The sequence below is a fragment of the Copadichromis virginalis genome, linkage group LG6 (genome assembly GCF_057382275.1).
Source record: "Copadichromis virginalis isolate Kocher_CV1m ecotype Utaka linkage group LG6, C_Virginalis_male_GT1.1, whole genome shotgun sequence".
Lineage (NCBI taxonomy): Eukaryota > Metazoa > Chordata > Actinopteri > Cichliformes > Cichlidae > Copadichromis > Copadichromis virginalis.
Genome location: NC_140623.1, coordinates 41,278,065 through 41,290,716, shown reverse-complemented (window position 1 = coordinate 41,290,716; position 12,652 = coordinate 41,278,065). Strand labels below are relative to the sequence as shown.

At 44.4% G+C, this 12,652-nt stretch overlaps 1 protein-coding gene across 2 annotated transcripts in view; it reads left to right on the top strand.

The window, feature by feature from the left end:
• Positions 1–12,652, top strand: part of LOC146708538 (E3 ubiquitin-protein ligase DTX4-like) — a 41,066-nt gene that overhangs the window by 19,081 nt on the left and 9,333 nt on the right. For both annotated transcript variants that reach the window (XM_085460480.1, XM_085460481.1), the window contains exons 3-4: positions 4,922–5,136; positions 5,225–6,096. In XM_085460480.1, the coding sequence (XP_085316606.1) occupies positions 4,922–5,136; positions 5,225–6,096 (1,087 nt within the window). The remainder of the gene's footprint in view (positions 1–4,921; positions 5,137–5,224; positions 6,097–12,652) is intronic.

The window sequence follows — 12,652 nt, the reverse complement described above, 5'->3', positions numbered from 1 at the left end:
ACAAGTCCATAAGGTTCCAGCTGAGCGTTTTCACTGTCGCCATCGTGGTGTTTTGAAACTGGAAGTGTGGAGTGGATCTGACTGAGAGGCTGAAGAACAGCTCATTGGCTAACGACTTCCGGTTAACAAGCGTTGTCCTCCTTTGTGACTCGTAAAAAGGCCAAAATTAACTTAATTAAAAACAAAAAAAGACTGGAAAGTGCTAACTGAGCTCAGAGCTGAGGGCCTTTTTTCCACTGAAAAACATTATGGTTTCCTGCTGGCCATTAAATATAAAGTGCTTAATTTTTCCGATCTGGAAGCTACATCCATCTTTTGTAATGCGACTAAAGTCTAACCTTAGTGGTTCGCTGGCCACCGACTGGATGTTGATGAGTTATGGAACTGGTTTGTTTTTAGTTGTCATGCAGCTGTCGAAGTAAAATAAGTCCTGGAAAGTTCAGATGTTCTCAAGCTTAGTGAATATTTACAAAGCTATTAACTGTTTTTGCGCATCCAAGGCAACCTTGACTTACCAGGTGGATGTTCGCATCAGTTGGATTGAACAACTGGTCTTTAACGTGCCAGCTTCCCAGTAACAATAACAGTAATAATGGATTGCATTTATTTAGCGCTTTTCTAGACACTCAGAGCACTTTAAAATTGCACTATTCATTCACTCTCACATTCACACACTGGTGGAGGCAAACCACAGTTGTAGCTAGGGCTGCCACAAACGATTATTTTGATAGTCGACTAGTCACCGATTATTTTTGCGATTAGTCGACTAATCAGATCATGCATCCATTGGACGTAAAACATACAGCTTATTGCACCAGCAGCATCTGCTCTTATATAACTATAATTAGCTTACAGCTTTAAGTGTTTAAGGTAAGTGCTAACTAAAAATAAAGACAAGATGATAGTTTATTAAATTTTAATGAAATTTGCAGATTGTTTCGATGAAGTTTTATAAACTCCTAGTGTCTGTGAAGGTTCTCAGTCATCCAGGTCATCGTAGTCAAAGGAGCTTGCGAAGAAAAGCGTCTGGACTTCTTTAAGTTGCTTGAAGAAGTTTCACCTCTCATCCAAGAAGCTTCTTCTCCGTGCTATCTTACGGAGCCCCGCAGGGGACATGGGAGAAAAAAAATTAAGACGGACTTTTGCGAGATCTCGCAAAACAAACTCGGGATCTTGCAAAACTTTTGCGAGATCTCTCAAAAGTTGAATTCCAACAATGGCGGCAGCTACTTAGTTGTAATATTACTCTTTCTGGGTCACAAAATACACTTTTAAGATATTTTGAGGCGTGAATGTAGCTGTGTAAACGTCAGATACCTGCTCGGTTTACAAGACATCACATATTTGCAAAAGTGCTCCGACGTTTTCAGAGATCTGACACCCACTAGCTCGAAGCTAACGGGAGGTCGAGACCTACTACAGCCGGGAGGAACACCGCTTTCCCGGCACATCGTGCCTCGACCTCCCGGTCGGCTTCGAGCTGGCGGCCTCCGAAGAATGCGGCTAAAACTTTTGCGAGATCCCGAGTTTGTTTTGCGAGATCTCACAAAAGTTTTTGCGAGATCTCGCAAAAGTCTGTCGTAATTTTTTTTCTCTCCCATGTCCCCTGCGGGGCTCCGTACTATCTAAACTCCTTGCTATCTAAAATATAACGGGACACCGGAGTATATTCTCGAGCATCTCATACTTCTGATAATCAGCTGTCTGCTTGACGTTTATTCAGCTGTGTAAAAACTAAAACTTTAATCTCAGCCAAACCGATTCACTCAGGAACAAATATGCACAATGTTTTGACCGTAAGAAGTAGCTACACAAATGATTTGATGCTGTCTGTATTTGGAACCTTATTAAAAGAAAATTCATAACAATGTGTCCCGAGACTGTAACATGTGCTGTAGGTTTTAACTTGGCTGTTGCTAGTTTACTGTTAGCTGTTGGTACACAGTTCTTCTTTTAAACCTTTTTAAGTAATAATCGCTGTAAATGCGTAATTAAGATTATGTTTTCTATGAACAACATTGGATATGAAGATGCTCCCAGATCGGACGAGACTCGGAGGTCAGGAAACATTAGGGCTGCAGTGCAAAAAAGGGCTCATGTGACTTTCGCAGTTATCTGGAAATGAGCTGTCAAGGCCGTGTGATATGCAGGAAAAGATCGGTATGCACTCGGAAACCTTTCAGATGTTGATACTGTGTTCAGAAACAAAGGGCAGCTCGTCTTCTCTGTGATAAGACCTTGGCCTGCTGAGTGGGAGTCCAGCACAGATTAAGCTGTAACTACACACAAAGTACACAGATGCAGTACAGCGAATCCTTTTCCCACAATGCCTCCTCCTCCTGCTTTCGTGTACAGAGTGTGGTGTTCTGTGTAGGTATGCACTAATCCAGTATTTTGATCAGAGATCAGATTTGAATCAGCGATCTGGTTTGAGCATCAGTGACAACGAGCCAATCTGTTCAGAACAGCCCTGATCTGTCCTGTGTTTACTTTGAGTGCATTAGCGGCGGGGGATCTAATGGCGGTAGCTATGTCTGTACTTGCTAAAGGGTTCGTATTATATGTGTTTTTGGTGTTTTCTGGGTTTGACGCAGCTCTAACCACAAATGAACGGCTGCTTGAGCGTTTTGCAGGTTCTTCTCACCAGAAAACACCAACAAGTCGTGACTGAACTTTAAATTCTCGCTCTCATCTTGGTCGGGGTCATACCTCACATTAAGACCTTTTTGGATCTCTCTGCCTCTAAATTTAGGAAATGTCTGGCCAGATTTCACATTTTGCTGTCACGGTGGGCGAACATCACGAAGGACAGACAGACAGCGGCGAGGGTCGGCCTCAGTCTGCCGTTTGTCTCAGGCTGAATGAACTTGTTCTCTCTGCAGTTCGAAAGAGAGAAATTACGTTTCTCATGGTAATCAGCAGGTCAAGTGCTCCCTGCTGTGCTGTCCATTCAACAGAGTGTGAAGGAGGAGGAGGAGGAGGAGGGGAAGCACCGTTTCTCCTCTCTCCCACACACTGACGATGTTCTTGTGAACTCCTGCACATCTCCAGGCACAAAGCAGAGTTTGATATCTCAGTTCGATCATTCGCCCTGTCTCTGTTTCTTCACCTCCTTTGGTGTTTTTTTAGGTTTGTGTGCTTATGCCACTCTGCCAGTATAACCTCTTTATAACAGCCTCTCACACATATGCCCTCCTGCTCTTGCCCTGGCTTTGACTGAATAGCCCGTTCCCCTGGAGACGGTGGTAGTTTCTGGTTGGTTGGCTTAGGGAGCCTCCTGCCATCCCTCGGCCCCACGGGGAGACAGAGAAACACTGTTCTGAGTATTTCTTGTGGTATTTAAAAAAATCTTTTGACTGTTTAGCAGACTGTCAGCGCTGTGTTAGACTGAAAGTGAAAACGCAGCAATACGAGCATGTGATTGTCAGAAGAGGACTCTCCCGTCCCCTTTGTGGAGCTGTTGTGGTGGAAACTCATCGAAGTATTTTAATGAAAATCATGCATGCAGCTCGAGAGGCTGCATCATGGAGCCATCAGTTGTTGCCCTTTTCAGTTCCTCTCAGCGTCTCTGCTCTTTCTGCAGGCATGCTGCCTATTAATGGGAAATTAGATTATTATTCACTTAGGGGTGGCCGATCAGGCCACAAGATCATATCTCTCGGGGTGGAATCGGGATACATCTAAATCAATCCTCCCCACAGATTTAGTTCAGCTCATGTGATCAGACTCGAGGCAAATCTCTCTGCTTTCTCTTTTCACTTTTTTTCATATCTTTATTGGAGTTTTCATGACTTTCTTTGTTGGGTTTTGGGTCTGCTGTGCTGTTCTGTTTACAACAACAGTTATTCCTCCGAGATGTGCAGAGTCTCCTAAGTGTTTTACAACCATCTGTGCTGACCGTTAGTTCGTGTGAGGTTGAAAAGTTAGGGCAGTTCATTAAAATTAAGATTTTCTACGATGTAAATACCTTCAGATTTCTAACTCAGGCAAATATGAAATATGTTAAAGCGTGATTATTTATTGCCAGTGGTTGTTGAGATTGACTAAATCATATAATTGTGTTTGTGTTACTTGTGTTAGAAACTCCGCCCCTATTAGTCGCCCACCATGAAACACCCGCACAGGAGCAGCACGGCCAGAAGTGAAGCAAAGTAAATCTAAGACAAGTGACCGGCTCTGTTGGCTTTGAGGGTTTTGGTTTTTTTAATTTTTGCAAAGACATTTATAAAAATCTAATATTTCATATGAACTTAGTAACCTCATCCATTTATTTTTCTCTCACGTATCCGAGCCTTTCTCACCCACAGACACGTTTTTGTTTTCTGTCTTTTTACATTTACGAGCTTGCATACATGTTCTCATTCATTTCAATTGACCTCCTAAATGTGATGTTAATTGACGAGGTCAGGTTCAACATGCCACCCACGCCCATTACCAGTCATGACTCACCTGTCAGTGGAGCCAGAATCCAGGAAAAGGTCACCAACATGTAGCCACACACCTGATATTTAGACTGTAGTATTGATATTTTAACCTTTGCCTCCCTCACCCAGACCACCATACTCCAGTTCTTCTGGTGGGTCACCAAGGTTTTCCTGCTCCAGCTGAGAGACATTATTAATCCAGTGTCTGTCCTGGTCTGCCCTCACTCGGACATGCCTCGCCTAGGAGGCCTGAGATCTGTGATCTCATAATTCCTCTAGCTTTGTTTTGCTTTTGGTTGCTTCTTTACTCACAAGTGATCATCACAGCAGGTAGCACAGATTTGACCCTCCTGATCCAAAGGGATTTGCATCTCCTGGATCGAACAGAGGTTCTTATGTGGACATTTAAACTCTGCATCTCTGCGTGGCATCTTTACTTAGCTGTCCTCAGGACAAAGAGGCTGAAATTGACCCAGAGTTTTGTTTGTGTCTTTTAGGAACCATCCGTCCGGTACGGAGGAGTTTTTATGATCCAGCCTCGGGCCCGGGTCAAGGTTGGCAGTGGGAGTGGGAAAACGACGCAGGCACATGGACGCCGTATGACATGGAGGTGGCCATCGCCATCGAGAGCGCCCACAGTCGTCAGCAGCCCTGCCTCGACCTGACGCCGCTCGGCTTCTGCTACCTCATTGATTTTCAGAACATGACGCAGGTTTGTTCATGTGCACCCTGAACCTTTCTTGCAGGATGCGATCTTTATTTCTTTATTTCTGAAAATTCAGTTTTCTGTCTTCCTGCAGGTGAACAGACAGAGCCAGAGGTGTCGGAGGATCCAGCGGCGTGCTGACATGGCTTACCCCATAGTGTCCGGTCCGCTCCCTGTACCTAAAGGAGGAGGTGTAGGCGCGAGCGGAGGTCTGACTGGGGCCTTACTGGGCGTTGGGGTGTCAGGAGCCAGCATGGGGGTCGGAAGCTCTGTCTACCCTAATGGAGGATTGCCAGCCACAGCATTAGGCCAGCCTTGTTCTTGCCAGCAGTGCATGCTGGTCCTCAGTGTGAAGGCCAATACAGGAGGAGGAATACAGACTCTGGGAAGACGATCTTTAACCATGCAGCGACCCAAGAACTCAGCGCCACCCCCCTCTAAATCACTAAGTCCATCGAAATCAGCCACCCTGGGACGGGGACAGCAGCAGAACGCCAACTCCAGCTACTATCAGACGCTGCCGCACGGCCTCGCCATCTCCAAGAACACCGCCTCCCAGAGGGTGAACGCCCAGCTCTTCGCTCAGTCTCTCGCCGCCCTCACCGCTGGCACCTCCTCCATGAGGATCTCCGTGTCTTCCAGCAGGCCGCCTCCGCCGTCGCTCCCGCCACCTCAGCCCCCCACATCCAACCCGAACCCTCCGTCCGTTCCACCCAAGCATTCCTCATCTTCAGCCAGCGACTCGGTGCCAACCGCCACTCTGATCACCCCTGCCAGCAGCGTAACCACGCCTCCTTCTCCTGTGCCAACTCCATCACCGGTGGTGATGAAGCCGCAGCGGTCAGCATCATCCGCAGCGACAGTGTGCCACGCGCCTTTACCACAGCGATCAAGCTTAGCCGGCCTGAGCAGACCGGCGTTGCAGAGGATTGCCATGGCTCAGTCCAGAGCGCTCATAGCTTCAGGGTGAGTGAACGAAACACACGCAGACGGTTTGTTTTGAACTTTAGCATTTTGTTTGTGTGGAGCCAGAAGTGACCAAAATTGTACAAGAGGGTGGAACATCAAATCATGGCTCTAGTATCCAGGTGAAGAGTTAAAATCACCCATCGTACAGCTGATGAAGGAAGAAACTATCCAAAGACACCAACATGTGTTTTGGAGCAGGTGGGCAGACTGCAGCAAACTAAAACAGGGACAAAGAGTTTGTTTGTGTGCACCACATTCATAGAGCTGAGAGGCATTTAGCATGTGAAGGTCGTCTTTATTTCATTTGAATACACAACAGAAGGCTGATTTGGCGTTATATTATAATCTTCTGACTCTCATGCACCCTTATTTCTGTCCAAGTGACCTTTAAACCTGCTGTTAAGTGTTATTAGGATGGCTTTGTTGTCTGAAAATACTTTTTCTGGTAGGTCTGTATTTTTAAAATGGCCAACAATCACCTTCAGCCAGTTTCAGAAGTTTTGCAGCCTTAATTGTAGCAGCATTTCCTCTTATTTATAATAGTTTTCATCATTCAACAAAAATCTGTATTGCTTTTGGCCTTGTGGTGAACTGCAGTTTTCCCCTTTGGCTGTAGCTCAAGTAGACAGTTACATGAAAACCAGCTATAGGAAATAATCTCAAACAAAAAAAAGAGGCTTTAAAAATGTGCAGGATGTTTTCTGAACATGTGTGGATAGAGGAAAAGGGATAAAAACGCTGTGCAGTCCTACTTAAAGAGAGAAACCTGCTGTGAACATGTTTATTTGTGCTATAAAGTTGGACTTTTTAACAGTCTGTGGGGAGGAACTGCAGCTTTTCAAGCTGAACCACTAAAATTAGCAGCAGTAAGCATAGCTTAGCTCCCTAAAACTGCTCTTTCCTGCTGTTTCTCAAGTCAAATTTGGGCTACAGCTGGTCTGTTCGTCTCAGCAGACTGGCTCAGCATCTCTTTTATTCGATGTTAACTGCATGTAGTTACACAGGATCAGTATGTGTTTACATTTTAAACAAAGTCTGTCTGTATCTCATACTCATGAATTTCCCACATTGCGCAGTCTTAATGCAGTCAAATATGTACAGACTTGCACAATGAAGTGCTCTCGTTGACAGTTTGCACTCTTGCATGTTCAAACATGCACTAACGTTGTTACAGATATGCACGCCTGAGTAAGAGCTGCTAAATATTTACACACACACACACTCTGTTTGTAATGAGTCGTGTGAGACTCTGAGTGGCTCTTTTCAGAGGTGGGATTCAGAGCTGTCTCTCTGTTAATAGTTTAGTTTCAGTATCTTAGATTTGTTTGCTCAAAACGGCCTAACTATTTTTCCCTCCTAGCAGTGGCTGACTTATAAACAGGCAGCGGTGAAAAAGAATGAGATTTGCTGTCTGGGACGTGCCTGGTGGCTTTCTTAGAAGTCTGAAAATCATATTTTTGATGGGGTTAAAGCTACAGATACTATTTAGTTTGGATTCTAGTAAAAACATATACAATGTCGAAGATTGATGTAGCTTCCAGATCTGTAAAGTGACAGAGGTGCCTTAACTCTGCATTCCTTTGAAAGGCCACCAGGGGGCGATCCCTGCGGTCACAGAAAGACTTCAGTCCTGTAGAAGTCTGTGGGAAACCGGGCCTCATCTTCCTCCCTTTGTGACCTCAGTAGACACTTTCCTGATGTTTTCTGGCCTCAGGTGTTAGTATCAGGTCATACTGAATTAAACACAAAGATCATTTCGTAAATGATGGTCCTTATCGAGTAGCGTTTACACAGGAGGCAATTTCCTCATCACATATCGCTTTGTTGCTGGCGGTGATTCCAGGTAACCTAGGTAACCCTATACTTGATTTACTATAGTGTCATATGTCAGTTAACAGAATCATCTGCTGTCATTGGTTGGCATTTTCATGGCTCACCTTCAAATAGAGAAATGTTTAATGCAGGACCCGCCCACTACATGTCACTAACTGGTTATTACGCCTGTCGTTGCTGCATGTTGTTGACTTTCCATGGTCTCTGCTGCTGGTCACATCCTGTATGGATGCCCTTTTGGAGTCTGGAATGTGTGTGCGGTTTCATATGCAGTTTTCAAAACACCCTTCATAACGAGACTTGGCTAACGCTTTGGGGTCTGTGGTAAAACATGAGTAAAATCTATATTTCCACACTAGAAATAGTCGTGTAGAATACTCGTTTATCTTATTTGAATATCCAATAAATGTTGCGCTGATGGTGCATGCAAGATCACGGTTTCAGAAAATGTAATAAAGAAGTATAATTAGAGTTTTAGACCCAACAGTAAAATAAAATACAAATGAACCAACCAGCCTCACCAAATGAATTCTGGGGTCCTTGAAATTTGAGATTTAAACCTGTTAATAGTAATGGCGGATAAATATAAACAGATAAATGCTGATAAAAAGTAAAATCAAGACCAGACTGGAGATCCAAAAGGTTAACCTGACCTTGGAACTGTTTACTTGCATTCCTGTAAACTGTGTGTCCGAGTCAAATAAATAAAATTCAGCCGAGCGTTGTGCATGTCGTCCATCTGTGAGGCGGCATCTGGAGAGCAGAGGAGAGGACGGACGAGGGAGCGTGGAGGCCGTGGGTCAGCGGCCAAAAACAAATAAATAAATAAATACGTAACAGCTTCATGGTCGCCGAAAAGGTCTGAGCACAGAGGAAACGAATCAAACGCAGCAAAGACAATCCAGAAAGCCTTGTTTACACTGACGCTCAAACTGCTGCTGGATTCATTCTGAGGCTCTTTTTTCTCTGAGAGAGAAAACTGAGTGTTCACACAGCTGAAGGTCAGTCATTTTAAGCAAGAGAGCCAATGAAGACGCATTTAAAGCTCAAAGACGTCACGGTGATATTTTCTCATGCATTGACTAACTACAAGAAAAGCCAGCAAGTGCTGACCGTTAACTTCAGACAAATTCCTCCTTTTTCATTCTCCTGAACTTCAGACTGCCACGGCTCAGTTTCCTTTTGGTTTTCATGATTTCATTTTGATCTTCTGATGCTTTACCGACTGTACTTGATTCACCTTTGCTTTACATATTCACTTATGTTCAGCTGTTGGGCCTGAAAAAAGAACATGGTAAATAAGTCTGTTTTAAATCTCGTAACCTTGTGTTAAACTTAATTACCAAACCATCATTTAAGATTACAGAAAAAGAAACGAAAGAAAAAACCTGATGTTATAACCAATCCCAGAAGGTTTATCCCGCCTACAGAACTATCTGATTGGTTTTATGGCACAAGTAAAAGCCAATTAGCCGATTATGGTGAGTTAAGGCAGCGTCAGCAGTATCGGCTACCTGTAGCTTCAGGATGTGAAAAGTGATGCCGACATGGGAGCGACTTACACTTGCACTATTTCACCCTGCAGGGGGCGACTGTTGAGCATACTACTCATTAAATAAATAAAATGCTCAAATGTGGCGGATATTTAATAAATCACGATCATGTTTGAGTCAAAAGGACATGCAGAGGGCTGACTGAGTCCACCTCCAGTAGTTGCAGAAGCAGCATTTTTGGGAAATGTGTTGCTCTTTCACCCACGTAGACTGATTTCAGTCAGTTTACAGTTACAATCAGTCTTCAGTACTGCAGCAGAGAAAAACTAAACCACAACTTTCCATGGTCTCACTCAGCAGTGACTAAAGCTTGAAACCAGTAGTTGTGTCACTCCTTTCTCAGGAAAAAGCCTTCCCCTGCACAGGAAGTGGTGCGTTTTCAGATCAACAAACAGGAATCTTACAGACTTTAAAACTGAAATCAGGCTCAGACAGTTTGAGATGTAGATTTTGATTTCTTCTCCTCCCCCCATCCGTCTCCTCCCTCCTTGCCTGTCCCGTCTCGGTGGTCGGGGGCCCCTTGGACCCTCATTGTTGGTCTCCACAGTAACCTTTGTTGGATTATCCAAGCCTGGACTGCATTAGCAGCACAATACCGAGCCTCTGCTGGGTTTCACTTCTTCTCCTCCTTCCCCCTCTCTCTCATCTCAGCTCTATTCCCTTTCCTCATATATGAATACCTTTCTCTTCATTGCAAGGAGCTGCTTTTGCTCTGCTTTTTGAGCTATTTTAAGCCTGACTTTACTTTTTTCACACTGGGTGGAGATGGTGGAATAACCCCCGGTATAGCTGCTGAAGAAGCTGAAGCTTCATATTCAGTCATTCTAGGTGGAGGAGAGGCAGACAGTGTTTGCTTATAACCCCCCAAATGACAGTGATCAAGGGTGTGTGTGTGTGTGTGTGTGTGTGTGTGTGTGTGTGTGTGTGTGTGTGTGTGTGTGTGTGTGGACAGCCTCTGTCTCAGACAGCGACTGAGACAAGGAGGGGAGGGGAGTCCATGACAAAGAAACGAGTCAGCAAACTGTCAAAAGATTGATCACACAGTGCTGCAAGAAATCAGGCCAACCAAACACACACACACACACAGGCGCTCCGCTGCCCGGCTGTGAAGGCATTTAACACACACACAGTAAAAGTAAATATTGACGGACCTAACAGGAGCTGCAGTGCAGAATGTCTTATCTCTCTCTCCAGAGGGGGATTGTGGGAAAACAGGACAAAGGGAGTGATTGAGTTGGGGGGGGCTGCACAGACTCAGCATACTGAGGAAAAATGAAGCCAAAGTCGGGGGTGAGACAAGGACGGGACAAAGGGGCGACACCTGTTTAGTTCACCAACAGGTTGCAGTTTTTAGCTTGAGCGGCCTGTAGGGGGAGCTGTAAGCACAGACAGGCTGAGCTCAGTCTCATCTGGTGCTTTTCACACACTCACACAAATGATAGAGGTTTTTATTTGGTCATTATCTGCAGGTTTGGGGGGGGGGGGGGGGTTTGAAAATAACAACAAACCCAACCATAAAAAAAGCAAATTATCGATTAAAAAAAAGTCCTAAAGATGAACAAATTCCAAGATAAACACAAAACAAAAACAGACATGAAGTGGGGAAAAATAACGACGGAGCAACATGGAGAGAACAGGATGGTGTGACTGTGCACACGCCGCGCCCTGAGTGAGGTTTGTGACCTCACGGTGATGTGACGGTGACCAGGCTCCAGTCATCGGTGTCGTGTTTCACCGTGTCCATTAAACTGCGGTCAGATTAACCATAAATTATTCATCACCAATCAGAAACACTCGGTTATGTTATTTTATATGAATTACAATGTATCCGTTTCTTTCTAAAACTAGAAAAGTGAAGTAATATTGTTCCTGGACAAAGATTTCTTTTCTTATTAGTTTACTATATTTCTCATAGGTTTTCTCATAAATTTGCGATTTCTTGCTAATAAATTTGTTTTTTTCCTTATTATTGTTTTTCTTTTATCCCTTATTTTTCCAGCATTTTTTCTCACACATTTACAAATGTCTTGTATTAAATTTACAATTTTCTTCTTGTAAATTGGCAATTTTTTCTTTTCTAATTTGATTTTTTTCTCTTAAATTAATATTGAAACATGGTACCAGGAACAAAAGTCTGCTCACATTTGCCTTAATCAATCTTTCAGCTGCAGGAGAAAGTTGAACCTCGAGGAGTGACGAGTGAGCCGAGACAGCCAGACCAAACATGTCTGCGTTATACATTTACACCAATTACAGAGTTAAACTCGGGGCAGCTCTGACAGCCTCTTTAGAACATTCACATAACTTCATCATGAATATTTCTGAACCTCTGATCGAGCCTGCCATTATTCATTCAGCACATGCCCCTCCTTCTCCCAGCATGCATTTAAAATGTCGCACAACCCGTCCAGCACTTTCTGTCACATCAATTTTTTTTAAAGCAGAGGAAGCCTGCTCGGGTGTGTGTGTCTGTAAGTGAGTGTGTTATTGTCTGCTGTCTAAATCAGTCCAGCTGATGACCATCTGGGCCCGAGGGGAGCGGGAGGAGCAGCGGCGGAGGGATGGAGGGATGGAGGTGAAACAAAGCCGAGGGAGGGTGTGATCTGGTGGGAAGCAGGCAGAGGGGAGGAGGGCGGTTTGAGGTCGTGGGGGGTCAAGAGACTCGTCTCATTCATCCCCTTTCCCCCCCAGGCGCACACTCGGTTTTTTCTTTTTGAAAAGTCTCTTTCTTTGCTGCTCGTATTTCCATCGGCGCTCACGGGCTTCCTGCGTCTGCCCGATTACTTCCTCCTCTCCCAGGAGAGTGGACTTAGATGGAGATGAAGATAATATTAGTTCTGTTTTTATTCATAATTATGATGGAACTGTTGTTGGGCTGATACCAACACAGAGATGTGATGAGCTCTTCAACACGCAGCATTTTAGAGAGTTTTCCAGGACACACAGCTCTCTGAGTACCCTCCTAAGTACAGAGGTGTCTGCAGAAAGAAGAGAGATTTTCCTTTGAATTACAGTTCAGTGAAATTCCCTTTAAGGAAGAAGTGTGACCCTTCAAGATAAAGCTGAGATTTTTCCTTCAGGAGATGCAGTGTGGAATAAAGGCAGTCAGCACATCAGTGGGGCAGCTGGAAAGTGTGTTAAGTTGAAGTCCACGAGGCTTATCCTCC